Below are 16,594 nucleotides of genomic sequence, written 5' to 3' on the forward strand. Positions count from 1 at the left end.
ACAGAAGGGCTTTGAGGAAAGAATAATAATAAGAAGAAATAAAGATGGTGTTTTAGTCACCTTTTTAGTTGCTGTGGCGCAAAGACCTGACAAGAACAACATAGAGAAAGAGAGTTTATTGTGGCTCACAGTTTCAGGCCACAGCTGGCCAACTGCATAGCTCTGGGCCAGAGGTAAGAGTGAACATCCTGGCGATAAGACAGCAGAGGAAGGCAGCTCAGGACCTGACCAACAGAAAGCAGAGAGAGGGTGGGGTGCTTTATTCACCAGGTCAAAAATACAAACTCCGAAGGCACACACCTCCAGTGACCAATCCCCTCCAGCCACATCCTACCTGTCTATAGTTCCCACCCAGTTAATCCATTCCAGTGGATTAATTCAGTGATTAGGTTAAACCTGTCATAATCTAATCATTTCACTCTGAAAATTCTTGCGTTATCTTGTACACAAGCTTTTGGGGGACACCTCATATTTAAACCATAACAAATGGATTGGTCATTTCAAATTTGCTTTCTTTATAAGGTGGGGACAGGGAGATAGAAAAATGGAAAAATAACTGATTAGTTCACATTAGATTACTTCAGGTTATCTTTTAGTGGAAGGATTAAGGCAGAGGGAACTTTATTACCATGCCAATTAAAACCAGCCTGTTTGGGAATTTTGGCCATGAATTTCTCTCATCTTGATTTCTAGGAATGTCACATAACTGGCTTAGTTTCAGCTTGTTGAACTACAGGGTGCATGACTGTTTTGATTTTTAGCCGTAGGCAATATGTATTAAAGAGTAGACATCATCTTTGAACTGGAATTTTACTCTAACATTTAATAACTGAAAACATAAGTAGGTAAGACTATGTATACAAAGTCACTGGGTTTAAAATTTTTAACTTAATTTTAACAGATCTATCTATCTATCTGAAATGTACACATCCATAAATCATTGGCTATGGGCATACATGTGCATGTATACACTCACACACACACACACACACACACACACACATGAAGGGGCCAGACATAAAAATTTCCTTAGCATAATATGCCTGATAAGGTGGCCTATTTGGGTGTAAAGCCAATCTCCTGAGGAGTTAGTTGTAAGCCATTAGCAGCCAACTTGCACAGAATTGGGGGAAGGGTACACCAGGCCAGAAAAAAGGACCTAGTTGGAGAACCAACATTGTCTGCCATAAGCTATAAAGTAATGTAAATGATCTTTAATTTTCTTTTGACTTTGAATCCCAGGCCTCATGCAGATACATGTGGTAGGCAAGTGCTCTACCACTGAACTACACTGCAGCCCTTTTTATTTTTTAAAATGAGGTCTTGCTAAGTGGCCCAGGCTGGCCTGGACCTTGTGATTCTTCTGCTTCAGCCTGCTGAGTAGCTAGGATTACCAATGTGCACCACCACATGTAGCTCTTTCTTATTTATTTATTTATTTATTTATTGGTATTAGGAATTAAACACAGAGATGCTTTACCACTGAGCTATATATCACCACCCCCTTTTACTTTTTGAGACAGGGTCTCATTGAGTTGCCCAAGCTGACTTTGAACCTGTGATCCTTCTTAGCCTCCTGAGTAATTGGAATTATAGGCATGTGTCACCACACTGGGCAAATTCTAATTATATTTTCATATAAAGTATATAAACATAGGAAAAGTATGGGACCAACATCTAAGAGACATTTTATATGTATGTGATACCGGACACAGGAGAGTATGAAGATAATACAGGTAGGAAAGGGAAGCAAGGGAGAATGTCATGTTTAAGGTGATTTAAGGAAAAAAGAGGGGAGGAAAAAGAGATCACATTCTACAAAAAAGATGATTCTAGTTTAGGGACAACAGTAAATGGGAAAATGATTTGGAATGTTCAGTGGTAAAATCTGGTGGTGGTCTCTCTCTCTTTGGGCCGGACATGTTTTAATTTCTGTGAAGCTGTCATCCTGGGGAAGAACTACTTGCATCTTGGCAGCTTTCTGCAATTTGCTATGAGTTGAGTGATATCCTCCAGCAAGATATGAATGCATCCTAACTCCTGGAACCTGTGAATATGAATTTATTTGGAAATAAGTTCTTTGTCAATGTAATTAAGGATAACATTTAGGGTTGGCCCTAAATCCAATCATTGGTAAGAAAGGAGAGGGACACTTAAGTTATAGGAGGGGGAGCCATGTGAACATGAGGCAAAGATTGTAGTGCTGCATCTATAAGCTGAACAGAGGCAAGGAAGACTAACAGTTGCTAGAGGCTGAAAAAGGCCTAGAGCCTTTGGAGGAAGTACAGTCCTGCCAACACCTTGATTTTAGACTCCTAATACCCAGAACTATGGGAGAATACATTTCTGTTTCTTTAAGTCACCACATTTGTGGTAATTTGTTAAGGCAGCATTGGAAAACTTACCCAACATAGCATTCCACAAAGTTAGAAGGCATGGGCTGGAGGTGTGGCTTAGTGGTAGAATGCCTGCCTAGCATGTACAAGGCCCGGGGTTTGATCCCTAGCAACACACACACACACACACACACACACACAGAGAGAAACACACACACAGCAAGTATTAAAAACTCAAAAGACAATAGTGTGTTTACTGTGTTAAATTCATCATACTATATAGAGTTTTGCTGCTGCCTTTGAGTGGCAAATTAATAGAAAGGTATAAAATTGTGATAATTAATAGAGCACCATGTTTAGGAGCTCTTGAGGGTGTGCAGCTGGTAGGCCATGAAGACAGGGTTTTGCTTTCAAAATTTATGTAACATGTACATATCTTTAATGATGCATATGATAAAATAAATATAAAAATACAAATACATGTGAGAAAAATGAACTTAATGATTGATAATATAGAAGATTTGTTAAGAAGTACTGGACTCAATTATACTTGAAATGGTCTTCCAGATGTTGCATCAATACACCCCAACCAGTGTGTGAAAGTGCTCATCTTCCTGAACTTTAATCAACACTAATTACTCTTTGCAAATTTAGTAACTGTGAATGGATTCTTCTTTTTTAATTTGCATTTTTTATTTTTGTGGTGCTAGAGATCAAACTCAGGACCTAGAAAATCACTCTACCACTGAGACACATCCCCAACCCACTAATTTGCATATTTTAAAATTAATAATGAGGATAGACAACATGTAGCTTTTCCATTTTGAGTACACTTGGATCTAGAAATCCTAATTCTATTTATTTATCCTAAGAAAATAGCCAATGATGTGGGAAAAGGATATATACATAAGATGTTCACTGCATTATTGCTTATATTAGTATAAAAATTGAAAGGCATAATAATACCAATCCCATTGACTAAATTATGGTACAATCTCTACAGTGAACATTTCTTCAGTTATTAAAATTGATGTAGGAATAGAATATGTACTGATTGTATTTGTTTATATATCTTGCTAAGTAGGAGGAACAGATTATGAAATAATCCGTTTTTCCTCTGTTTGGAAAAGTCTGTATCAAAAACAAACTGAAAAGATGCATATAAAATATAAGTAGTGGTTGTCTTATGATAATAGGACTATGCTTAACTGTATTTTCCATTTGTTTGTGTGTGTTTGGTTTCAATTTCCAAATTTTCTATTGTTATAACACAATATTTATAATAAGTTTTATGAAATTATTTTAAATTTTTCTTTTTCAGTATGGGGGATCCAACCCTGGCGGAGGGTTAACAATGAACTACATCTCCACATTTTCATTTTTTTATTTTGAAGCAGGGTTTTTCTAAGTTGCCCAGGCCGCCCTCAAAGTTGATATCCTCCTGCCTCAGCCTCCTGAGTCTCTGAGATAACAAATAAGTGCGGCNAAAAAAAAAAAAAAAAAATGTAAGAAGGACTCCCTCTGGTATAGCTGTATAGCTCGGGGTAGAGATTTTGTCTGGCCTATCTGAGACCAGACAAAAAATTTGTAAGGATTATGGAATACCATGATTACTCAATGTAAACACCTAACTACATGAAAAAAATATGAAGTTATCAGATATTCAAAACTGCCTTTTCCTTCTGATAGAGGGATTTTTATTTATACAGCTGAAACAGGCCCCTATAAGAGATGTTTTGTCTTCTTGACTACTCCCCAAAGATTATTAGAAAGGAATAAACCATCTGGATGTTTTGACAGGCCCTGCTTTGATTATGAGAGTGATTCTTGTACATGATACTCTTAAATAATAACCTTGATGGCTTATGTGACTGCAAATAATATTATTTTTTTAAAGTCGTCTAAAGAACTGTTGAACAATATAAGAATCTAGAGTATGAGAGCTGTTACAGAAGTTCTTAAAATTTCTCTTCTATTATATGAATGCCTGAACAGGTTTGATTATACAACCTAGTGAGTTCAAGAAGACCTAGGATAATAAAATATAATAATAACCTATAATTTAAATATCTTGTATGAAATATTTCACTACTGTGGTTAAAATGTCTAACATATAAAGATTTTCTAATGTAGCGCAAATGGGAGAACTAAACAGTGGAATATCTATAAGACCAAATAAGTTTTTGAGTTAAAATTCCCCTATAATTTTGTTTTAGTTCTTTACTTGTTCCTTTGCTGTCAAAATCCTAATCTATTTTATTTAATAAGATGTGAATCATTTTGTACTCCTCTGGTTCAATAAACTTTAATGCTGCATGTCCTATGAGTTCTGCAAAAGTCCAAATCAGCTGCCCCCAACTTTATTATCTTCCATGTGACCCTCCCTTTCCTTTTTATAGCCCATAACATTTCCGTTTCTGTATCCTGAGGTATCTCATGAAGCAACATACAGACTTCAATCTTAATTGTAAGTCATAAAACAGTGGCCGAGTCTTAATTAGTGACTATTTTTTCTTGTCATTTTATTCCTGCCACTAAAAACGCCTCTGAAATTATTTCCAAGAATTCTCATCTTACATTTTACCCATCTGAGTTTGAGTGGTGATTTTCTTGAACTATCAAGGAAGTTGTTCTTTTTCATTTCTAGTATTTTCTTTTTTGAGTCAGGGCTTGCTATTTTGCCTAGGCTGGCCTCCAAATTCTGGGCTTAAGCAATTCTTTTGCCTCACCTCTGAGTAGCTAGGACAACAGGCATATATTACCCTGTCCAGCCACATTTCTAGCATTTTCTAATAATAATTACACAAAACACAAATGGATTTATAAAAATATTTCAATGCATTTCTGACATATTTAAAATGAGAACATTGGTGTTTCCTCAAGGAATATATCAAATTTTATGACAAAGCTTAAAATGACAGAGGTAAAAGTGGCTATAGTGGAAAGTGTAGACCCTACTTGATAGAGTCAATTAGAGAGGTACCTTGTGTTACCTCTTCTTGGAACAACTTGGAAATGCAATTTAGGGTCCCGGAGAATCAGGGCAATTCCCATATTCTATATTCCAAATCTGCAGGTGTTTTAGGAGAGAAATAAAGGGATAAAGATAGCCAGGAGAAAAGAAAAAGGAGGGGGAGAACAGTGAACTCTTGCTTTACTTGTAACTGCAGTTCTCAGTTAAACCCGTATTATGACATCAGCAGTCACCTATATGGTCCTTAAATTGCTGGGTGGAAGGAACTAACCTCAGCCTCCCAAGTTGCTGGGATTATAGGTATGTGCCACCACGCATGGCTAAGTTACAGATTCTTATGAGAGTGCAAGAAGGGCACATCAGATCTCTCACCAGGGACCTGTTGTCCTCAGTTAATCTTCCAAACTGGCTCACTAGATAAATATCTTCTGTCTTTGGAGAGATCTCCTTGGACTCCCTTTTGGTGGCAGGACTGGCTTTGCTAGATCCTCTGAGGCCTACCAAGCATTTCCAGGTCCCAGTAGGGAGACTGTGCTTCCAAATTCACGTTTCAGGTTGTTGATAGCATTTAGTTCCTTGTGGGCTGTTGGTTAGAAGCATCCCTGAACTCTTGCTGTATAGTTTCCATGATGGCAGATGGCATCCTTCAGAGTGAGAGAGTGAGGAATCCAGAGAGAAGCTGCTATTTCTACAACCTGATATCAGAAGTGACATCTCATCACCTCTACTGTACTCTGCTCACGAGAAGTTGGTCACTAAGCCCCATCTAGACTCAAAGGGCAGACCACCAGGAGGTGAGATTACCTCAGAAGCTGCCTACCCCATGCAAAATATACTCACCCCTTTCCCAGATACCTCAGAGTCTTGCTGCATTACCACATCAACTCAAAGTCCAGAATCTCATTACTGAAAGGAGGTCAGTGTATCTGAGGCTACTCAGATGTAGTTTTAAAAATACAACTCTAAGATCACAGTTCCTTTCCATGCGTAGACCCATGAAGTTAAAGAGGAAGTTACTGCCCTCCATTCCCAGCACAGAATGATGGATAGATATAGGATAACTGCCATAGATACTATTGTTCACAAAGTGGACATGTGGTAGATACCAAAGAGTCATTAAATCCAGCCCATACTCAGGGGAAGGAATTATGTAAAGGCCTGAAAACTAGGAGGGAATCCCTGGGGGCTACCTTAAAGGCTGCCTCACTCACTGCTGTCCTTCTATTTAATTTTAATAATAAAAGGAGTATAACTTTAGAAAACTATTTTATGAAGTTTAAGTTGTAGCTGCTTTTTAAATATATATAGCACTGCTGTAAGTCTGTATCACAAATTTTTCTTTGGGTTAGGATAAAAATTATTTCTGATTATAATATTGGAGGAAGTTGCTTAAAAATTCTATTTCCTTTTATTATGGCTAGAGATCTTATCACTGACTTTTAATTTTCCCCAAATTTTCAAAATGTTTTCTTAAGTTTAATATATCTGTTATGGATAAATATTTATTCTTCTAGTTGGATTCTCTATTTCATCTTTATCAACATACCTTGAATTTGCTTAAAATTCAAATTACGTTCCTTGGTGAAATATCAGAGTCTCTACTTTGAATATAGGAGCTGTTCTAGTTACTTTTTTGCATCATTGACTGAACTAGAGAAATAACTCCCATTCCTTTCTCTACGCTGCTTTCTGAAGTCTTGGTAGGATACTCTTTCTTCTCCTCCTCTGCTTCTTTTTTTTTGTATCAGTCTAGAAGAGTGGTTTTCAGCCAAGGACAGTTTTGCTTTCCCAGGAGAAATTAGGCAATATCTGGACACATTTTGGTTTTAAACTTGGGTGTGATATTGGCATTTAGTGAATGGAGGCTGGGGTGCTGTTAAACATTCTGTAATACATAGGACAACCCTGCAGGTTAAAGAAGTATCTGATTTAGGGATCAGGGATATAGCTCAGTGGGAGAGTGCCTGCATAGTATATGTGAGGCCTGTGAGGCCCATGTTCAATCTCCAGTACTGGGGGAAATAATAATTATCTGGTTTAGAATGTCAATAGCAGGAAGGCTGGGAAACTCTGCTCTAAAAACAAATAAGTTCTTCCTCCCACTTTAAACATGAAGACATTACAAAGTTGTTTTAGTCTTAGCTATTATATAAACTGACTTTTCCCCCTAATCACACATTTCCTTAAAATAACAAAAATGTGGAGCTGTGAATACAAACCAGCAACTTAAGGCAAACTAGCTTCTAATTCAATTACTTAACCACTGAATAACAGAGTCTGAGATAAAGGGAATTGAGAAAAGTGAAATTTCACTAAATGTGCAGTTTAACACTTTTTTTGGGGGGGGGGGTACCAGAGATTGAACTCAGGGGCACTCAACCACTGAGCCACATCCCTGGCCCTATTTTGTATTTTATTTAGAGACAGGATCTCACTGAATTGCTTAGTGCCTCGCTTTTTGTTGAGGCTGGCTTTGAACTCTTGATCCTTCTGCCTCAGCCTCCCAAGCCATTGGGATTTACAGGCGTGTGCCACTGCACCTGGCCTAATACTTCTTTTGAATGAGCTACATGGACTGGATGCTTTATGATATTTTATAATTTAATTTTATATTTTAAGCATATGCAATTGCTATTCATTGTAAAATATTTATAATAAGTATACACAAACTATAACAAGGATTAGGAATTTTTTTATTTCTGTATGTTCTTAGAATGATGTCAAAACAATAATAATAAAAATTTGGAACAATGTACAGTAGTCCCTGTGGAATCCCTAAGATTACTACAACATCTTTAATAATGCTTAAGATTGTTATTATTCTGTGATATTTCTAATCAAGAATCATACCTTAAGTAAGTATGTCTATAATTTTATGAGTCATTTGTCTATATATACAGAACAGGCCTTTAGAGAACAATCCACTCACTATTTTTCTTTTTCTTTTTTGTTTGGCAATTTTTTTTGTTGTTTTTTGTTTTGTTTTTTTATATATTTTTTAAAATGTTTTATTTGTTTTAATTAGTTACACATGACAGTACAATGACCTTGATATCATACATTTGAATCAGATGGGATATAATTTCTCATTTTTCTGAGTGTACAGGTTGCAGAATCATATTGGTCATGTAGTCACATATATACACACAGCAATAATAATGTCTATTTTATTCTGCTGTCCTTCCTTTCCCCGCTTCCCCTCCCCTCCCCTCCCATCATTTCTCTCTACCCAATCGAATATGACACAATTCTTTTTTTTTTTCTCACATCGTCATACATGTATTTTTATAACCATGAGGGTCTCCTTCCATCTTCCATGCAATTCCCTTTCCCCTCCCTTTCCCTCCCACCTCTCTTCCCTATCTGGAGGTAATTTTCTTCTCATGCTCTTCCTCCCTACCCCATTTTGAGTCACCCCCCTTATATCACAGAAGACATTTGGCATTTGTTTTTTTGGGATTTTTCTTAATTGATATCTGACAAGTTTATTTGTCTCATAATATAAATATGTGATTCTCTTATATCAGTTTTTATCTTCGATGACATATGAAAGATCTAAAATCAAATTGGCTGTCTCTACAGCCACCTGTAGGCCACTAAGCTTAGCAGTCAAACAGTCCAGAGTCAGATTGCTAGCTGGGCCCACAGTTTCATGTGGAAGGCAGGACTGTGGTGCAAAAGGATGGCATGAGCTTCGTAAGAAAGTCCAGCTGAGTTCTTCCTGGCTACTGTATAATCCACAACCACATCGTGAAAGTAAATCCGGCCAGTTGACAACAGAGGGACAATCTCCCTGAACTGACCAAAAGTGTCCATACTTCATATCAGTGACAATTTCACCTCCATCATGCTCTAAAGAGCCAGCAAGAGACTCGAGAGCACTGCAAAATGCTTCAGCAACTAGTTGAAGTTCTGCTTGAGTACACCCATCATCTGTGAGAATGCTTTCTGGTTCATTACGAGCCTAAAGAGTAATAAACCATTGAGAACACATACAGGGTGATTGATATAAAAATATTTCAGAAAAATAAGATACTTTGATCAAAGTCTTATTCATAAAGTTACTATGTACCTTCATTTACTACAAGATTGGACAACAATTCTAATGGGCTTGTGTGAGTCAGCTGGCTAGGCTTGGATCCCTTAACCTGATTGGTCATAGCAAAATTGTACACTCCCTGTCCTGTTACTACAATAAATGTATAAGAATAACCCCACCAGCTTATTCTGAATGATTGCCTTAATGTAATATATAAAAGTCAAGGCATATACATGTTTTATATTTGTTTTTATGCACTCAGGAAAGTTCCTGAAGACTAATGTCCCTAATGAAGTACTTATCATATCATCAGAATGTTTGAGATTTGCTTAAAATGAGAATGCACATATTACTAAGACATCATTTTGGGAACGGACAATTTTCACATCAATTTTTCTTAAAAGGTAATAAGATTTAATCAGCTTTTTGGTTTCACTATTCTGAAAATATTATTGTAGAAATTTCTTAAGACAGAAAAATAATAGTGAACTAACTGAATGATGATTTTAAAAGTCCATATATCCCTACTACTAAAAAACAGTGACTACTTCTTTTTTTGGAACATATTTCCCCCATATCCCCAGAACCTTAACAAGATACTTACTTCCTCCAAAACGCTTTGTCCAGTTTACTCAGCTCCATTTGCAGATTAAATTATTGTCCACTCAGAATCACTAATTGGCATGGATTTTGTTTTTTATAATGTGCATTTTGATAACTTTTCATGAATTGGCTTTATCTTCAAATAGATTTTAAGTTACTAGGGGAAGTGTAGGGAAGGGCATGTCTGTGTAAGAAAAGTTTACTCTCTTTCCAACTCTAATCACTCACTGGAAGCTCTGCAGAACATCTCAGTGATTCTGGTTGATGCAGTCAATCAACTATCAATATCTGGAGACCACATTGTTTTGGTTTAGGTGTCCCTCAAAAGTTCATGTGTGAAACAATGAAAGAAGGGCGAGAAGATTGAAATGATTGAGTTCTAGTTAGTGCATTAATTCACTGATATGAATTAATGGGGTGGTAACTGTAGGCAGGTAGGGTGTGGCTGAAGGATGTTGGTCACTGGGGGCTTGCCTTTGGGGTTTATATTTTGTCTCTGGTGAGTGAAGCTCTTTCTGCTTCCTGACTGCCATGTCCTGAGCTGCCTTCCTCCAGGACAGGGAGTGTGCAATTTTACTATGACCAATCAGGTTAAGGGATCCAAGCCTGGCCAGCTAACTCACACAAGCCCTTCAAACACAGTGTTTGCCTTAATTTTGGGCCCAGAGCTAGGATGCCAACCATTTTAGGATTTAGACCTCTGAAACCATGAATGTCAAAATAAACATTTCCTCCTCTACCTTGTTCTTGTTGGATGTTTTGGTCACAGCAATGAAAAAGCTGATTAAAAATAGGTATACCTTTTTTGTATTCATCTTTAAATAAAGTAGGATAGGACTTATAAAATAATTATTCAGAACTATGTTACACTAAACTTATCTGTCAACTGTCAGGAAATGGAGTTTCCTAGGCCAATAAAAAATTAAAGAATTAATACACACCATATAGAAACCAAAATAAAAACTATAATAAAATATCTGAAATGCTTTAATAAATGAAATTAAGTTTTTTCCTTGATGCCCCAGAAGATACAGAAGTATTTTTGTGGATTCTCAGCCCTTTAGCTGTTAACATTAATTAGTGTTGAATTTTGGTAGTTAAGATCTTTAATATTAGAAGTCTCCAAAATAGAATGCTAGTTTCAACATGTAGTCCATGTAAACAATACTCAAAGAATGGGGTAATTTGTTAAAGAATTAGATTTGCAATAATCATTGCAATAAAGATCTTATTTCATATTTATAATGTTATTTTCCTCAAGGGTTCTCAAACATAATATCTAAGTTAGGCTTCTGAATAATTAAGCATGAATGGTTTTAGGGTGATTTGGCTTATCATCTCACAGAACACAAGTTGCTGAGAATTCGGTAATTTTAAAAGGGCTATTAATCTTACCTTGTATCTAATAAATGCAGCCAAATGAGTTTCTGTACATCCACCTCCCAACAAAGCCCATGGTTCCTTGATTGTTAACTGCAAGACATGCAGTGCTGCTTGACATGTGAGCTAAAAAAGAATCAAATCTGAATCAGACACACCAGATCCATGAAGAAATACAACCATGCTCTTAATATAACATACATCATGGACTAACAAGAGTCCAATTTCAGTTGACAATGAAATCTGCTTGGTCAAGGTTGTAATGTGATGAATACATTTTGGGATAATAAAGATTTGAGACTGAAGAAAGTTACTTTAGCCAGAAGTCTGTTTTCATCAATATTTTTTATTAGATCAATATACTGTTAGATCAATATTTTTTCATATATATTGATCTCTTTAAATTAGGATTCATAAATATAGGGATTCAAAACATCTGAGTCAGCAAGACTGGTGGGTACTTAAAACATACAGACTTTGATTTACCAAGGAATCTTTATAAACTTTATAAAACATGAATCTTTATAAAACTTTATAAACTTGTGATTGATATCAGAGTTTATCACTTCCCTTAAATAAAAGTTGCATGTGTATTGTTGGCAGAGAATAATAAACTCTACTAAGAGGTGGATGATAGTATTGACTTAAGAACTCACTTTTGAAGTGAATTATTCATATATGTTCACATCAAAGAGTACACAATTCAAATTAATTTCTTAAGGAAAAGTGAGGGCTGGGGATACAGTCCAATGGTAGAGTGCTCCCTCGATTCAATTCTCACCATCATATTAAAAAAAAAAAAAAAGAAAAAGAAAGGAAGAAAAAGAAAATTTCCTATCAATGACTTCTTAAATTTCTTGTAAATAGCAGAAATAAGGAATGGCAACCTGTGTCAAGTCTACCATAATACTGCAATTAAATTAGCTTACTTGTAACTTTTTTTTTTATACATAGCACATATTTAACAACTGAGCTTCACAATCAGCCCCCCACTTCTGTCATTTTTGTTCTTGCTTTGTATACCCTGCTGAAGTTATGGAAGAGGGGAAAATTAAGAAGCATGGCTCACTAATGTGAAAAAAACTATTGAGAACCTGTTGACTGACTATTTCACCCCTGCCTCAGCCCTTGGATATGAAATTCAAAGTTATTACTTACTTTCAGCTCATCCCAGGCAGTGTCATTTCTGTTGCAGAGAAGCAAGCTGCAGATAGTTGCTTCATTAGGAATAAGATGAAAAAAATGCTTGGAGCCAAATTTTGCAGTGCAGAATTCTTTCACAATTCCATAACTACTAGGAGATATGGAGCCTATGGAACCAATAGGTTGTGTTCCTGTATTTTATTTTTTTAAAGAATAGAAAACAAAATGTCTAAGCAAAGGTGGACCAAATAACCATTTAAAATTAATAAATGTAAATAAATTAACTCTTATTCCTAGCCAATATAAAAATTCCACAAAAGCTTATCATTTAAAATATTAAATTTGAGATAAAGTAATAAAATGCATCTTCTTAAACCTCTGATATTAGTAATCTATTCAAATGACATGCAAATAAAGCAAAGGTTCTTTTGGTTTACTTACTTCTTTGAACATTTGTTAGAATTTATTTTGTGCTCTTGCCAGAGACAGGCACACAAAATTTTGCATACATTTTTAAAAGCCCAAGAACCTTGAAACCCCATTCAGAGATCACCAAAGGGAGAGAGAAGGGAAATTGCATGGAAATAGAAGGAGACCCTCATTGTTATACAAAATTACATATAAGAGGAAGTGAGGGGAAAGGGAAAAAAAAACAAGGGAGAGAAATAAATTACAGTAGATGGGGTAGAGAGAGAAGATGGGAGGGGAAGAGAGGGGAGGGGAGGGGGGATAGTAGAGGATAGGAAAGGCAACAGAATACAACAGACACTAGTATGGCAATATGTAAAAACGTGGATGTGTAACTGATGTGATTCTGCAATCTGTATACAGGGTAAAAATGGGAGTTCATAACCCACTTGAATCAAATGTATAAAATATGATGTCAAGAACTATGTAATGTTTTGAACAACTAATAATAATAAAATAATAATAAATAATAATAAATAAATAATAAAATAATAATAATAAAAAAGAACTCACTAATCTGGAATAAGAGTGATGTGAATGTTTTTTAAAGGCATTACATCTCAATCTTAAACGAATTAAACTATCCAAATAGTTCTGAAATTGAATTCCTTTGGGTATCTATTTAGGGAACATATAGGATTTTTATTTCAGCATAGTAACTATTTTTATGTAAATAGCTACTTAAATTATGCTAAAATGTAACTTATTTCAATTTGTTGTTCTTAAGTATTTTATCCTTCCAACTGCATAGGCAATCAGTAAAATTTTACAATTGCAAATAGAAATAAGGTTATTAAGGGAGAAGTATGTACTGAATGTTTGCAAAATCTCCAGATGTAATTACATTTATATAATAAAACTAGACCAAGCTTTTAAAAAAATAAAAATTCCAGTTTAACATTTGAATATTATACTGCACCCTGAGCAATTTACCCCCTTGGGTCAACTTTCTTAAACTGATGGTATTAAATGTTTAAAGCCATGTTCTAGGTACATGTGAGTTAAAAAACAACAGTGAACTAGTGTGGAAACTGAGTCTCCATTTATAATATTGTGGAAATATGGGAAAATGTCCCATACTTTAAACACTGAATAAGCCAGAATAGCCCATATTCATAAGCTGTAAACAGCCAGATCATGGACAGTTGGTAGATACTTAAGGATACGAGTCTGACCTACAACATCAGCAATGAGTTCCAAAGAATTATTTCCATTTATTCTCAATAATTTTTCACTTTGATGATCATTTGACAGTTTTACAAAGGTAAATAACAGAGATATATTTAATGCTTGGCATACATACTGCTTTTTGACTATCTGTAACAAAAGACTATAGTGAACTTTAACAATGCTTTAGTAACTTAAAAATTGCAGACTGGGCACAGTGGTGCACACCTGTAGTCCCAGCTATATGGGAGGCTGAGTTGGATCACTTGAGCCCAGGGGTTTGAGATGAGCAATGGGGAACACAGTAAGACCTCCGCCTCCAAAAAGAATTGCAATCAATGCAGAACTAAATGATTGTCTGATAGGATGTCAATGCAATACTGAAACAAGTGGCATGAATCAGGAGCTCTTCAGCTTATTTTTCTTTGGCTCTAACAGGTGAATATGAACCTGGTATACTAGTGCTTTTAATTTGATCAATTTGTGAGACTCAATGACTCTTCTGCCCACTATAATTCTTTACCTAATTGGTTGGTAACATATATTACCACCAGTTCAGCAAACATTCTGGAGCACCTGCTATGAACTAGGCCTGCTATAGTGTTCAGAATAAATGACCTTGGTTCTCAAGAGCTCAGCTGGAAATATTGATACTTAAAGATAAAACATACATGTGTGTGTACACACATGCACCCTTCCTGCACCCAGCTTGGAACAACTATTTGGGCAGAAGTACAGAAATCCATTGGCATTATAATAAAAGTGAAGAAAAGGTGGTATCCCAGTTATAAAATTACCTTCTGAGTGTAACATGATTTAAAAGCTTTGCAAGTAGTATAAAAATTTTGGGTAAAGTATGAAAGACCTTATGATGATGTCAAATTTCTCAATTATCTGTAGAATATTGGGGAATTAGATTATGAAAGACTCTGCAGTATACTTTTGGGTTGAAAATACACAGAAAATGGCCACAGCAGCTCCATGTTTATTAAGTGAACAACAGGGGATCTTTTCCAGAAACAACCTTTGCTGTCAGAAATGATACCCACAACATGCTGTGAGGTTGGCAGCTTCTACAATTTTTCAAGATGTTAACAGTGTCACAAACCAATAAACTCTCTGTTTAAACAAATGATTTATTAACTCTAAGGGGCAAAAGTCAAGAGTGCTTTTTACCTGTCACTTTGCTCAGGGGTTCCATCAAAGCCACTCCAACTCTGTCTATGGCAATAACGTGATGTATACTGAGGAACTGTTTCAAAGATGGGTGTATAACCTTTTGGCACAGGACAAGATCTACGTGGTCACTAATAAGTTGCCTTCCTAGGTTAAGCAACTGGTCCAGGGCTGCATTTTCAAGAGACATCCTGTAACTGACCACCAGGGTTCCCTCTCCAGTGTCAGAAAAGTCTCCAGATAAAGATGTACAAAAGAGTGCCACCTTGAGGGCACTTGATTTTTTGATAGGTAACATCCTCATTAATTGAGCTTCAGACATTTCAATAAGTATTCCAGGTAATACAGTAGAATCTGTAACTTTCTGACCTTTTAATGGTACAATTATACTCTTTCCTAAAATGATATGTTCTTCTGTGTTTTCTGGAATTGTAAGCAAGAAGGCTCTCAGGATCAAAGCACTGATGTGATCTACTTCCTTTCTGATGAGCATGCAGGCAGGCTTACTCCTTAAAATACTGCGAACCAAACAAAGGAGGATCTGAGTACTACTAAAGTCAACTGGAATTCGACAACCACAGGCCTCTGACTTGAGATAATTAGTGCAGAGACTCAAAAGATGTTTATTGAATTTAATGACAGTGGTGGGTGTCAAATCTGTTTTTTTGGCATTTTCAATCAGGTTGCAGCAAAGAATGGCTGTAAATAAGCCACAGTCACTGAAGCAGGACACATGATTCTGCACAGAAGTTGTCAGGATCTTTAATGTGGGATGGGTGACTGACAGGTTACTGAGCAGGGCTGAGGACTGTGATGTTGTGCACACATAACCTCCCAGGCCGTTGTGCAGCTGCTTCAGCCTACCTGAAGGGCCGTAGCAAGATGTTAAGACTCCTTTTAGGACAGAGAGTGTGGCTCTGACTGTATCACTTGTAAGTGGTTCACTTTTACACAATGAGGGTTTCTTAGCTTCTAAACGAGACATATTACTTCAGTTGTAACTTGTGATGACAGCTTTTATTTTATTAACCATATTTTTCTGTTTACTGCATTGTCATGTGTATTAACATTAAAAATATATTCTTTAGAAATGAAGGTCTGAATATGCAGCAATATGGCTATTAAATAGTTTTGTTTCTGAAGATTATCAGAATACGATTTAGTGACATATCATTAATTGCAAACATTTATTTCAATTCATTCTTCAATACTCTTTTGTTTGCCTACAGACTGAGATTTTATGGACTGTTTTGCAGCCCTTTGTATAAAGTATGTTCCAAGGTGGACACCTATGAAAGACACCCCAGC

At 36.1% G+C, this 16,594-nt stretch overlaps 1 protein-coding gene across 1 annotated transcript; it reads right to left on the reverse strand.

Annotated features, from left to right (window-relative positions):
• Positions 1–8,649: 8,649 nt before the first annotated feature.
• LOC107139989 (MKKS centrosomal shuttling protein) lies at positions 8,650–16,271 on the reverse strand. The gene is made up of 4 exons (XM_015482923.2): positions 15,287–16,271; positions 12,491–12,666; positions 11,348–11,458; positions 8,650–9,274 (listed from the first exon to the last, which is right to left on the reverse strand). Exons 1-4 carry the CDS (start codon positions 16,269–16,271, stop codon positions 8,834–8,836), a joined length of 1,713 nt encoding a protein of 570 aa, XP_015338409.1. The 3' UTR covers positions 8,650–8,833.
• Between the last annotated feature and the right edge of the window lie 323 nt (positions 16,272–16,594).

Source organism: Marmota marmota, unplaced genomic scaffold (assembly GCF_001458135.2).
Source record: "Marmota marmota marmota unplaced genomic scaffold, marMar, whole genome shotgun sequence".
In the NCBI taxonomy this organism is placed as follows: domain Eukaryota; kingdom Metazoa; phylum Chordata; class Mammalia; order Rodentia; family Sciuridae; genus Marmota; species Marmota marmota.